The sequence below is a fragment of the Microcaecilia unicolor genome, chromosome 2, assembly GCF_901765095.1.
Source record: "Microcaecilia unicolor chromosome 2, aMicUni1.1, whole genome shotgun sequence".
Taxonomy (NCBI): domain Eukaryota; kingdom Metazoa; phylum Chordata; class Amphibia; order Gymnophiona; family Siphonopidae; genus Microcaecilia; species Microcaecilia unicolor.
In genome coordinates, this window is record NC_044032.1 from 264,080,455 (window position 1) to 264,094,522 (window position 14,068).

The window sequence follows — 14,068 nt, forward strand, 5'->3', positions numbered from 1 at the left end:
AAAAACGCTGACCACTGCTGGCTGAATATAGCGGGACAGTGTCCCATTGATTGTTCTCCTTCCACTAGGTCTCTGAGATACCTATTATATCTACCTCTTCATTTAGTGCTATATACTCTAACTTTTCCATCTTATTTTTTAGGCTTGTAGAATTTGTATAGAGACACTTCAAATTGTGTTTTTTCCTTGCATCTACAAGCTGCTTAGAAGTTGATGGGGATAATTTGCATCCTTTACTCTGCTTTCCCCTTAAAAACTCCTGGCTTTCTTTCACCATTGTTGAAGCCTCTCTATTGGAATTCTCTAAATGTCCTGTTTCAGTAATATTCTTCAAGGATATTCCACACCAAACCATGCACTCCTGGGTGACTGTCGGCTTTCCCTCTCCCCTCCCCCTGCCATTTTAGTTTAAAAGCTGCTCTATATCATTTTTAAATGTTGGTGCCAGCACTAGTGAGGTTTTAAGTACATACAGGCAGGGCTTTTTTGAGGGGGTACTCGGGGGTACTGAGTACCGGCACCTTTTCCAGTGTCTGCTAAAACTGACCCACGGACCACAAGTTTTAATGAAAGAGCTCAGGCTCAAGACACCAATTCTGCCTTGTCGTAGATTCTGTGACTGGTTGCAGGGGGCCTGGCTATTGTGGGGTGGGTCCCTCAGTGATCACCCCACCCCTGAAGAGTGGCTTAGCATTTGAGTACAGCACCTTTTTTGCTAGAAACATTGCACTGCATACAGGGCATATTTTTCCACACCTTACCTCGTCCCCCTCATGTGGCTGGAACTCAAATTTCAGCGGTGGGCAGAAGGCCGTACAGTTGGCTTCCATGACCTTTGCCTTGTCCCCGAAGGTGTCCAGGCCTTCAACAGCCCTCCGCACAGCCCCTAGGCTCTCCTGATGTGAGGCCTGCACCTGCGATTCTGCTGACAGATATACCCGTAGTGCCCGGCCCAGGGAGAGATGGAAACCGAGGTCACAACACTGAAAGTTAAGGAGGAAACAGAAAGTGACTGAGGATCACAGGTCATGGGGACGTGGCAGCATTCACAAGTACAAGCAAATACTTCTGTTGACTTCCTATTTATTTTGGGGAAACAGTAACAACATTAAATTTGAATTTTGAGTCAAAAATCCCAGAAAGGGTTTTGAAAAAAAAGCTGCTCCACTTCCCTCTTCCCCTCTCTACACACGTCAAAAAAACTTTATTGCTGTATATAGGAGTAATTATATAACTGGGTGTCTCCAGTTATGCACACTGACGCCATGCACTGAGTGCCAATTCTATAACGACATCTGTACACCAAAATGCCATTATAAAATAATAGAATAAACTCAAATAGTCACTCCTAAATTTAGGCATGACCATTTAAACCAAGATTTGCTGGAGAAACTTTAGAAGAATTGTTGCAAGGCTAATTCACCTTCATTATTACCCTAGAGAGAAGTGTGCATTCTGTGTTTAGCTCTCTAGCTGTGCCTCTGATGCAGCCTTCTGGCGAAATTTGGCCATATCAGACATTTGTGATTGTATGAATTAAAGCCCTTGCTTTGAACTATGTTTGTTGACCTGTAGTTTGTTCAGCTGTATTTACATCACAGATCTTCTGCCTCTTCTGTGTCCCCCACTTATAGCATTATATACATTGTTCCAATATTGTGGAAGAAAAAGCCAAAAAAAGTAGGGAAGGGATGTAAGCCAACCAAAAAATAGGGTAAACAGAGGCTGACTGCAGCAAATTTACAGAATGACACAATACATATAGACTCGACACAGACCATGTTTCGGCAGTAAACCTGTATGCCTCAGGAGTCAATGTATCTTTGTGTACTGTCAGCAACTCACACACTGTTCACACTTTCAAAGCACAGTCTGTGTCAAGTCTACATGTATTGTGTCATTCAATACATTTGCTGCAATCAATCTCTGATTACCCTCTATTTTTTGTTGGCCTACGTCTCTTCTTGTCAGACCTGTGAGCTCTTGTACCAAGTAGAGCACTGCCGAGCCCAGTACTCGGACCAGGTTCTGCTTGGCGGCCGGACAACCCCGGGTTTCACCTACGCTGACCGCCGTTCCCCAGAGGTTGAGCCCCTAGGTGCGGGCGGCCTGCAGGGCTTACAAGATGGAGCAGGATGCGGGGTGATGAACGTGACAGCCAGAGAGTGATCCAGGTACAGGCAGAGTCAGTAGGCAGGCAGCAGGTTAAGAGAGTAATCCAGGTACAGGTAGAGTCAGGAGGCAGGCAGCAGACACTAGAGTAATCCAGGTACAGGCGGAGTCAGTAGGCAGGCAGCAGATACAAGAGTAATCCAGGTACAGGCAAGGTCAGTAGGCAGGCAGCAGACACAAGAGTAATCCAGGTACAGACAGAGTCAGTAACAAAGAACAAAGTAGAGGAGAAGCACACTACTAAGCAGTAACACCTTACAAAGTAGAAGCCGAAGCAAGGAGCCTAGGGAGAGCTCAGCTGATAAAGTGCTGGCGTCTGACATCAGCAGGGAGAAGGGACACAGCCATAGGACAAGAGCAGGGGAAGGAGGAACCGGAAGACCAATAGGAGAGAAGCAAGGGAAGCCAGGCAGAGGAAGAGCAGACCCAGGTGGGTGGAAGCAAAGCAATCAAGGAGCCTGGAAGCCAGGCAGAGAGAGCAGAGCCAGGTGCATGGAAGCAAAGCAATCAAGGAGCCTGCAGCTAAAGAAGAACCACACACACATGGCTCAGGGCTGTGCCAGTCAAGTGTGCATGTCGACGGGACCCTGAGCAGCCCAAGGACGCCGCTTGCGTTGAGGTAGGGGACATGACACTTCCCTACTTTTTTGGCTTTTTATTTGCTTGTTTCATAGGGTTCCCCCCCCCCCCCCCCCCCAGTGTGTTTTTTTTGGCACATATTGTGGAGACATGCCCATGCCCCTCTTTTTTTGGTTAGCCTATGTCCCTTCCCTACTGTTTTGGCTTTTTCTTTGCTTGTTTCATAGGGCTTTTTCTCCCCGGTGTGTTTTTTCTTGGCACATATTGTGGAAACACGCCCACGCCCCTTCCATGCTCTGCCCACACGAACACCCCTATATTTACGCACTGCCTTTTAGAATAGCACAGAGTACACATATCGCAGAAGTGCACAACTCACGGGTAACTGCAGACGCCCAGTTACAGAATTGCCTTTTATATATTTTATCTATAAACATAAAAAGGTAAAAGTCCTACAAAGGACTGGACCTTAAATGGTAAAAGGAAAGAGTTACACAGTACAGAAGAAAAATACCAAAGCAATTCCTGTCCTGATGCTATTTGTATTGCCGCTGGTCAGGTTACATTTTTGAGCTGGTAGAGTGGAAGAGTAGCCTTAATGGTTGGTGCAGTGGGTTGAGAACCTGAGAAACTGAGTTCAATTCCCACTGCAGTAGGGTTACCATATGTCTGTTTTTACCCTGACATGTCCTCCTTTTTGAGGACATGGCTGGGCAACCAGGCGGGTCTTACCAGCCTGCCCGTTTGTCCGGATTTGCGGATGAACGGGCAGGCTGGCAGGCGGACGGGTGTCCTATCCTCCCCCTCTCCTCCTTTACCTTAGTGTGGTGCCCTGGTGATCTAGTGCAGGGCCGCCGAGGGGGGGCAGGGGGCAAAATTCCCCCAGCCCTGGCCTCTAAGGGGGGCCCGACACCAAGGTTTCTCTCTCTCTCCTGCTCTTGACGGGACCTGGGTGATTGCGTCCCGACAGGAGTAAGAAAACTCTAGCACCAGGCCTCCCTTGGAGGCTGGGGAAGACCCAGAGGAGCAGACAAAGCAGGACTTCAGGCCAGGGCCTCTGGTTTGGCTGTCGGGAGTCCCCCCAGGCCCCGCCAGCAGAAGAGGTCTTCCTCCAGCACTGCTCTTCTTCACTCTGCCGCATTGCCTGCCAAATGGCTGCTTTTCCCCTCAGGCCACGCATGCTCGGCAGAGTGAAGAATAGCAGCGCTGGAGGAAGGCCTCTTCTGCTAGAGGGGCCTTGGGATCCCCACCAGCCAAGGTAATTGCAAATGCGGCGGGCAGGGGGTGGTGTTGAAGATCCTGGGGGGGTGGCGACTCTGATCTGGACCCAACTCAGTCACTTGGTGGCCCTGGACTAGTGACCTCTTTGGGGCAGGAAAGAGCACCCTCTTTCCTGCCCAGCACATCTGCAGATTTTCTCCTGGCGCTGATTCAAAATGGCTGCCGAGATTTCAAGCGTTCAACCTCTGATGAAATGCTGGGTCCAAGTCAGAGACACGCAGCCATAAGAGTCTGTGCATCACTAAACTTTGGGTAGAGATCCTGGAATCTAAATCAGAAGTGTCAAAAGCACAGCGGCCAGAAATTTACAACAGGTCTTCTGCTTTTTGGCCAACTAGGCTGCTCTGGAGGGAGAGTGTCTGCCAAGTCAGACAGACTGAGCACCAAAGACTGCAAGAAAAGGCTTGTGAAGCGCTGATACGACTGTATACAGGAAATGAGCATTTAGACCAGGTACACCCAAACGAATCCAGGGTCCAGGTAAAATCCCTGGAATTACTGGCTCACTTGAGCATAGATTCAACCACCAAGGAGTGATGAGGCAACTGCGGCCTATCAAAACTAGGTGCACTTTGAATCTGAAACATGGTGTCAATTCTCCTGGGGAGAACTGGAACAGACAGAGAGGACTCCCAGTTCACCTGAATGTCTTGAAGGATCCTGTGAAGATGGTCAGTCAAAGCCTCTTTAGATGGAGAGTCATAGATGAACCTGCCCTATGTGGCACCGGTTTTGGTGACCACATCACAGACTGAAAGGCCTGTGGGGCAAGCAGAGGTAGAATTACGGCTGGCACAAGTGCCCCTGGTGCCAATGGACTCTGCACCTGGAGAGTAGCCCCGCCAAGTGCTCTTGGAGAATGGCCAGGATCCATTCATTGAGGGATGATATCGGTAAAGGTGGGGGTGCCAGTTCAGAGACAGCCTACAGAGTTGTCGGTGCCATAGTGGAAACTGAGCCCTGACTACCAGGAGACTGGCGTGAAGGCACTTCTTGAATAGAAAGGGAGCGCTCCTCCCGGCGACACTTCTCAGGTACCAAAGTCTTCGATGCCCCATAGCTCCTGGCACTGTGCGTCAAGGGGGATTGATGCTTGTGCTTCTTGACCTTCACCTGATGCTAAGCATCGAGATCCCTCAGTGCCGACGAGAACGACATCGAGTCCACAAGTTTCCTCAGTGTCCAGTCCGATGCTGACTGGTCCCACAAGCCCTGCACAGCGGTCGGCATTGAGGCAGGCGGACCCAATTAATGCATGTCCCAGTGTCAGATACAGGCCTGGTATCCATAGGGACTGATACTTCCGATGCGGGCCCAGGCTGAATATCGGATGGCCCACATAGGCTCTTCACATGTAGCCCCCGATATCGTGTTGGTGCCCGGACATGGCTCAGCACTGAATACTGGGGGCTAATTTAGCTGGCAAAGGTCAGCGTTTAAAAAAACACTGACCGTCGCTTGCTGAACATCGAGGGGATAGTATGTTAGGCAGTGTTTCCACACTGGGCTCCATGGATGATGTCACCCACGTGTGAGAATTATATGGCCTGCTTGTCCTCAGAGAACATCCTTTTCCTCTGAGTGATCTCCATTTACCACCACCCTCTTTCTTCCACTTAACCAGTTTCTAACCTAGTTAGTGATTTTTCGGTCTAGACCATAAACAAACGTACACAAACACACAAAAGAAGAGTTGGAAAGAATTCCATGAGCCATGCTGTACTTGTGTTCTGGGACCTGATACAATATTTGCAACTTTGCCTTTTCAAAGGTGGGTTGTTGCTCTGTGTGAGCCTAGGAGTTAATGCCACTACAGTATGGCTGGTTTAAAATTATAGTTTATAAGTGCTGAGTGTGTTTTTTAAGGGTTTCGTTACTTCACAAAGTGCAGAGTTGTGGAGGGAGTTTGTGACACTTTTAGAGAGATGGCGCCGGAGTTTTAATATTCTTTTTTTACACAATGAGTAATAAGAGGAAATGTCCTAGTTCTGCTCTGCACACATTGCTAAGGGAGTTCCTGTGGAGGCAAAGCAGCTGTTTGCAGACTAAAGACATACCGTTGCTGTTAGGATTGCGTCTCACATTGCACAGTTCTAGATTAATAATGAACTCCAGATTTTATTTTAAACTGATTTTCACTCATATGAAAATCAGTCTTAAACCGATTTTCATCCTAATTTTATCTCCTACGATAACTACCTTTTAAAACTCATGACTGTGGTCACAAAACTAAACACAAACACTCACCACTCCAGCAGAGAAAGTGCGGCAATTTCAAGCGGGCCAGATACTGCCAACTCTCAGATGCATACAGTTCCTTATTCATGTCAAGGCAATTCTTTGACAGCTCCAGCTCCCTCCGAACCATATCTAGAGTATACTTGTCACTCTACATTTGCTTATCTTGCCCCATCACTTTGGGATGCCCTCACACCCAATCTGAGGCTGAAGATGTGCTTTAAGAAGTGCAAATCTGAAAACCTGGTTTTATGTGAGGCATTTTTGTTAGAGAAGAGAACCAGGGAAGCCAGGGTTCAAATCCCACTGTGGCAATCTTGGGCAAGTAAAATAACCTTCCATTGTCTCAGAAATAAACACAGATAAGTAGGCCTGCATTTCTGAACAAGGCTATGTAAAACTGCAAGACTGTTTATAGCTATCCTGCAAGCTGTTTTAGATTCTTTAATTTGTAATTTTTCAGTTTGTATTTTGTATTTCTTATCTTTGCATTACTTTTTATTCTTTAATTTTTTTAGGCCTGCATTTTTTTCCACTTTAAACTTTTTATTGTAATTCTACAAAGAGCACATCCTGCTCACATTTGCCCACACAGGGGCCATCCTTTGCTGGACTATAACATCTTGAACTAGCTTATCAACTATATACACTTCTCCACACTACGTTATCAAAATAGTCCCATAAACAGTATCCGCTCCCCAGACAGACCGTGCGCCCATAGTATACACCATCACCTCTCCTGCCCCATCAATCACATCCAACCCCTGCTCAAATTGAAAATGCCCCCTGATTCTTTGGGACACGCTCTCTCTTTCCCTCCCCTCTCCCCTCCCACTCCCCCCAAACCCACCCACCTCCTATAATACTCCACCATCCTAAATGCATGTCAATCGCTGTTGTAATCGAGCCCACCCGCCTTTATGTCGCAGTATCCCCTCCCTGCAGTATGCCGTTAGGCGCTCCATTTGTATTAACTGACCCAATTTGCACTTCCAATCACCCAATGTTGGGGAGTCCAACCTCTTCCAATGCTGTGCTATGAGGCACTTAGCTGCTGCCAACCCCCAGTGCAGCCATTTATGCTCCTCCCAAGAATCCCCCTCGTTTTGTAAGCCCAAGAGGCACATCAAAGGACTGCACACCAAAGATGATCCAATCAACTTTACCAACGCCTTCATAACAGCATGCCAAATGGGCACCACCCTGGGGCATGTCCACCATATATGTAAAAATGATCCCAATTGACAGTTACACCTTCAGCATAGACCCGAAGTACCCAGGTACATCTGCTGCAACCTCTCTGGTGTGTAATACCATCTAGTGAGAACTTTATATGCATTTTCCTGCACCAAAACACAGACCGAAGCTTTCTGAACCTCCCCACAAATAGCTTCCCACTCCTGATTGGAAAAACTGCAATTTAAATCTGCTTCCCAAGCCCCCTGAAAGTTAAATGGTCTGGGATCCCATCCCTCCTCAATAAAAGCCACAGGTTTTCCAGACTTTGCATCTCTTGAGGGTTGTCCCCCCTCCAACCCAGTGTCCCCACATAGTGTTGAATCTGTAAATAGGAAACAATATCTCCCCCGGGCAGGCCATACATAGAGTATAGCGTATCAAAACTCTTCATCCTACCCCCTGCAGCACAGCTCGGAAATTCAATATACCCATTTGTTCCCACCGCACAAATATGGCATTTTCTCTTCCAGCCCAAAATTTTGGCTCCCATCGCAAAGACGCAAGTGTAGATACCCTATCAGTCTGGCCCCATTTCCTCTGCACTTCTCCCCACAATTCCACCAGATGCCTCACAAACGGATTTTGTATCCCAGCCAAAATCACTCCCATTCCTTCAGTAGTCCACAAGTAGGAACTCATTGGCCTATGAAGGCTATACGACTGCTCCACCTGACTAGCTGGCTTTGTTTTCTCCCTCTCCCAGTCTATAATCATCCGCAGTTGGGCAGCAAAATAATACCACTCAATATTGCGCACCGCTCTACCCCCCCTCTCAGGAGCCCCCCACAATGCACGTCCTGCTAAACGGGGATGTCTGCCCTCCCAAATAAACTGTGATAGAAAACCCTGCAGTTGTTTAAGTGTCCACCTCGGAACCGCCACTGGCAGTGACTGAAACAGAAATAACAATCTAGGCAGCACATTCATCTTCACCACTGCCATGCGACCCCACCAGGAAAGCCACAACCCCTTCCATCGGGATAACTCCACCCAAATTTGGTTCACAATCCTCCAATAATTTAAACTATACACCCTTCTCAGATCCCTGGGAATCTGAATCCCCAAATATCGAATGTGCTTCTTGGCCCATTTGAAAGCAAACAGTGCTCTCAATCTACTCTATTAGCTCACTTTTATCCATATTAACCTTTAAACCAGCATATCTTTCAAATTCCCTAAGGATCTCCAACACCTTACGTAGCGTCTGCTCCGGATCCACCACATAAAGTAACACATCATCTGCAAACAGCGCAATACGATGTTCCACCCCCCCAACCCTAATACTCCGAAGATCTGGATGTTGATGTATCATTTCTGCTAATGGTTCTATGTACAGTGCAAATAGAAGGGGTGACAAGGGACATCCCTGCCTAGTCCCCCTACCAATTGGAAAAAAAGATGTATATCCCCCATTAATGTTAAGGCATGTCTTCGGATCTGCATATAAGGCTGCCAGCCAGGTACCAAAATTATCTCCAAGGCCCATGCGATTCATCACTGCTCGCAAAAACCCCCAACTGACCCGGTCAAAGACCTTTTCTGCATCTATGGCTAACATAGCTGTGCTAGACCGCGATCTTTGTGCCTCCCATATTAAATGAAGAGTACGACTTATGTTATCCCCTACCTGCCTCTTTGGGATAAATCCAGATTGATCTATATGAATCAATTTCGGCAGTACCCTAGCCAATCTGTTAGCCAGGATCTTAGCCACTATCTTTGCGTCCACATTCAGAAGTGAAATAGGCCTATATGAACCACAAACAGTGGGGTCTTTCCCAGGTTTAGGCAGGACTGTTACACCAGACTCCGACATGGATACCGGGAGCCCATTGCCCTCCAAAACACCATTACCCACTCGCACCAATAAATCTCCCAGCTCCTCCACAAAACACTTGTAAAACCTCACTGAGTATCCATCTAATCCTGGGGCCTTACCATTAGGAAGCCTTTTTATTACCCCCCTGTACCTCCTCTAGTCTAATAGATTCCCCAAGCTGAGCCCTTTCAGATTCATCCAAATAACAAGCTATATCTGCAGCCGATGCACCCTCAGAGGCACTATATAAATCTTGGTAATATTGCACAAAGCATTTTCCAATATCTGAATCAGCATAGTGCCAACCTCCCCCACCATCTTTCAACTTTGGATAAGGGAGCACCCTCTCCTTGCCCGTAAATAATGGGCCAACATTGCATTTGATTTATTGGCAAACTCAAAATATTGCTGCTTTAGCTTAGTTCTCATGAAATGAACGTCTGCCATCTGCAATTATGCTATTTCCCCTCTCACTTGTTTAAGGTCTTCCCATATCTGTTGTGTGATTTTTCTTAGCGTAACCTCATATGCAAAGTTAGCGAGTGTTGTCCTTTTTCCCTTTTCTTGCGCGATCCCCACTTAATCAAGGCCCCCCTCACCAATACCTTCAACGCATCCCATAACACCCCATCGGTTACTTCCCCATTATCGTTAAAGCGATGGAACTCTTGAATATTAAACTTAATATCTTCCTTCACTTTCTCATCGCCTAGCAGTGACTCATTAAGTCTCCAGACTTCTTGTCGCCTGGAATGACCCAGCCCAGTTAGTTTAATCTACATTGGCGCATGATCAGAAACACAAATCGTCTCTATCTCAGCCACCTCCACCATATGCCATCCATTGCGATGCACCCACAACCCATCTATACAGGAATAGGTCTGCGCTGCATGCGAGTAAAAGGTGTAATTCCGTTGCACCCCATGCAGCAACCTCCAACAATCCACCACTTCCAACCCCTTCATAAATTGCAACAATGCCTTCCGCCCAGGACCACTTTGCTGCCCTCTTCTTGTCGAATGGTCTAACCTTGCATCCAGGGCAAGATTAAAATCCCCCCCCCTACCACTACCTGCCCTCCCACAAATCCCAAAATCTCTCCTTTTAATGTTTGAATTTCTTCTACCCCACATTCGGTGCATAAATATTGATCAGTCAGCTCCTTGCCCTGTAACCACCCTCTAAGGACCACACAGCGCCCACTACTATCTCGAAACACCTTTTTAATCACAATCCCACAATTTTGTCTTATCAATATGGCCACTCCCCCCATCCTCTTTGGTCCTTCTCCCTGATGTACCACCACTTCCAGAAAAGGCCGACGACGAAGCATGTGAATATCTCTTGGTCTTAAATGTGTTTCTTGTAAAAACGTTACGTCCCACTTCAGCCTGCTCAACTCCTTAAATACTCTACTGCGCTTCCCCTGATTATTGAGCCCGTTCACATTCCATGTACCCACCAGTAAAGCCTCTCCCCCCCACCCCTTCCCCCACCCTCATCCCCTTGTCCCCTTCCCCTCCCCCCAGCCAATCCCCATCCCTCCCCCTGCTCCAAACCCACTCTCCCCTGCTTTAACATATCCACAGTCCCTCCCCCATCCTCCCCAACTCTCTCCCTCCCTTTAGCCGATCTCTCTATCAGTAGATCAGCCATCCCACGAGAAATAAACACACTCTAACGGGCTTTGGCCTCACAACAGTCCATCCCCTGCCCTCCCGTCACCCCACACTCCCCCATATCCGCTACATTCACTTAACCGTTACCTTCCTGTCTAGCATCCCTCCACCCTTCCACCCCCAGACCCACACAATTAAATTTCCCACACCCCAAATCCCTCCAATTCAATCTCTCAGCTCACCCCTCACAATGTTCCAACATGCTCCCATGCTCCCCACTCTCACCAGGGTGCCATGCCTGCCCTCCCCTCTCCCTACCCACTAGTCTATAAATGTATGTTTGTGAGGATCTGCTGTTTCTGCTCCCTTTTGGCGCCTTGCATCTGATAGAACACTCTTCCACGCCGAGTGTAGCACCTAACATTAGGCGCCATATATTGAGTCTCCCCAATACCTTTTGGTCAACTGTTAGTTTTATTGGCTTCTATTACTATATTTTTGTTACTTTAATGGCATGGCTTTTATTTTATCTCTAGCTAGTTATTCATAGGTTGTTTTTTTATTGAAAATGTGTTAAAACAAGCAATCAATACATTAACAGCTGCAGAACAAGCTAAACAGTAGCGTTGCTACCCCATCCCTTCCCTTACTCACCCCTCCCCCTTTCCTGCCCCAAAATAAAACATAATCCAGAGGATGGCTCTCTCAAGTTTCTAAAGAGGTCTGCATTTCCATCTATAAAGTTAAACAGGCAGTGCATTCAGCCACAGGGCATTGAGGTCTATCCCCGACTGGAGTCTCTTGGTTTTTAATCTCTTTCTGTACATTGACTTGTTGTTCTATCAAGTCTGTAAATAAACATAAATACTTGAAGTCACATGGTGTCCACAATCCTACGTTCATGGTGATTACTGACAAGAGGAAGCCTCTGGGCGTGGCAGTAATCAAGCATCATTGTTCCTCCTGTGGGGAAGAAGGGGGAGGTGAGTGAGAACACCCCCCCCCTTTTTCTTCCTGGAGGTAGGCTGTGGCCACTGGTTGCTGGGTACCTGTGCAAGGGGAAGGACAAGGGTGGGATCAGGCTGATGGAGGGATGGATTGGCAGATAGGGGTTAAAAAGGGCAAGCCAAGTGACTCAGCCTCTTTTCTCTTTCCTGCTCCTGCCAGCCCACCCCTGCCTGACAGGTGGAGGAACAGGGAAGGAAACACAAAAGGTTTGTGCAGCTTTGGGTAGGCGGATACGGATACTCAAGTCAGTAAGCTTGTCACTAGAAAGGGGTTGATTTCCTTTATTGTTATAGGGGTGTCAAGTGATGTTTCATATTCTTTGATTACCCTGGCTGTGTTTTTGATCTTGTGTGATATTTTCAGGTTTAATGTCTTTCTCTCAGGCTCTCCTCTCATACTCTGCCTCTTCCTCTTTTTCACTAGTTCTCTCTTTTCTTTTCTTTTCTTTTCTTTTCTTTTTTTTTATTTTTAGTTTTATTGATGATTCAGCACAACTAACATAAATACAAGATGTCAAATTCCCTTCCAATATCTTTCTCCATTTGTCCACCTCTCTCTCTCTCTCTCTCTCTCTCTCTCTCTGTCTTTGCTTCCCCCTCCCCCACCCTTTTGCATCTCCAGTGACAGCTGAGTAGCAACAAACAACAAGAGCATGAGGTGGGCGGGTGTATTAATGTCAATTTGCACCCAACTTCCTCTTCAGCTTCCTGTGATTCTGTTAATATGCTTTTCTCTCTCTCTCTTTCCGGTGTTTCTGGTTTATCGTTTGACAGCATGGCTTTGTCACCCTTGCAAAGAAAGTGGATTTACCTGTAGACAGACTAGGCAAGTTGCTATGGGCAACCACTTGTGTTACCCTGTCAGCTGCAGCGCTGTGCCATTTTGTGGGCAGGGAAAACACTAAAACATGACTAAAGGAAAGCCAGGGATATAAATATCATGCCACTGTATATAAATGTAATTTCCCCCCCCCCCCCCCCATTATAATGGGGATTACTAACACATGAGAAACCTCCTCCCTGGAGTCGCTGCTGGAGGTGGGGGGGAGGAAGTGAACTCTGGAGAGAATAAGAAGCCCAGCCCCAAGGAAAATGTTTCTGGTTATTGAATGACAGTAAGGGTGGAGTTTGGAGTTAATAAAGGTTAATGTTGTCGATAGCACGAGGTCTTTGGTTGCCTCTACCCCTGCCAGTACCCTGGTGGAGAGGGGGATGTCCTGAATGGGTTCAAGAAACAAAGGCTGCACTAAATGGAGGTTTCTGCCAGTAAAAGCATTATTCATAAAGGCGGTTCATAAATCCCAATAAATAAATAAACTGTGAAGTGGAGGAGTGCTGCAGGTGCGAAGCAGGGGAACCCAGCATGGGAGCAAGAATATGAAAGAACCTGTTTGGAGTGCGCAAGGGAGTGGAAACAGATTAACCAAATTGACTTCTTTGCTTACAGTGGACTAGACAGAGCTGACCAAGGAGGTCTAATAGACTGGAGTAGAAGTGAGCCTTTCTCCCTTCTCCACCCCCCACCCCCCGAGTTTTGCATTTTTCTCCCTCTCTTCTGCCCGCTCTCTCCCGTCCGCGTAGTTATTTTTACTGCCCTGAAGCGTTCTCCCTCCAGCACCGGCAATTCACAGTCAGCCTTCTGCCAGCGTCGGGATCTCTACTGAGGTGCGTCCCGCCTACTCTAATGCAACTTCCTGTTTTCCTAAGAGGTGGGACTTGCCTGAGGAGAGGCCCCTACGCTGGCAGAAGGCTGACTGTGAATCACCGGTGCCAGAGGGAGAACGCTTCAGAGCAGTAAAAGTGACCACGCGGACAGGAGAGAGCAGGCAGAAGAGACAGGAAAAGATGCAAGATTCGTGCGGGAGGGGGCAGAGAAAAATATTGGCATGAGGCGCATAGGTGCAATTTTTTCTAAAAATCTGAGCTCCCCCTAGCTACGCCACTGGTTTGGAGCCAGAGGTAGTAGCCTGGAGCATAGGAGCCAACTTTTCAAAATTATTGGGGGGTGCTAAGCCCAGTGGAAATAACCCTTTCTTGGACACATATAAGGAATTTTCTCAATACTGGGTGTGTTCAAACACCCACAGCACCCACAGATTTGGCTCCTATTGTAA

General features: G+C 47.3%; 1 protein-coding gene across 1 annotated transcript in view; it reads right to left on the bottom strand.

Moving 5' to 3' along the window:
* Positions 1 to 14,068, bottom strand: part of ARHGAP4 (Rho GTPase activating protein 4) — a 161,672-nt gene that overhangs the window by 91,050 nt on the left and 56,554 nt on the right. Inside the window, exon 7 of the mRNA XM_030194094.1 lies at positions 762 to 983. Coding sequence (XP_030049954.1) covers positions 762 to 983 — 222 coding nt within the window. The remainder of the gene's footprint in view (positions 1 to 761; positions 984 to 14,068) is intronic.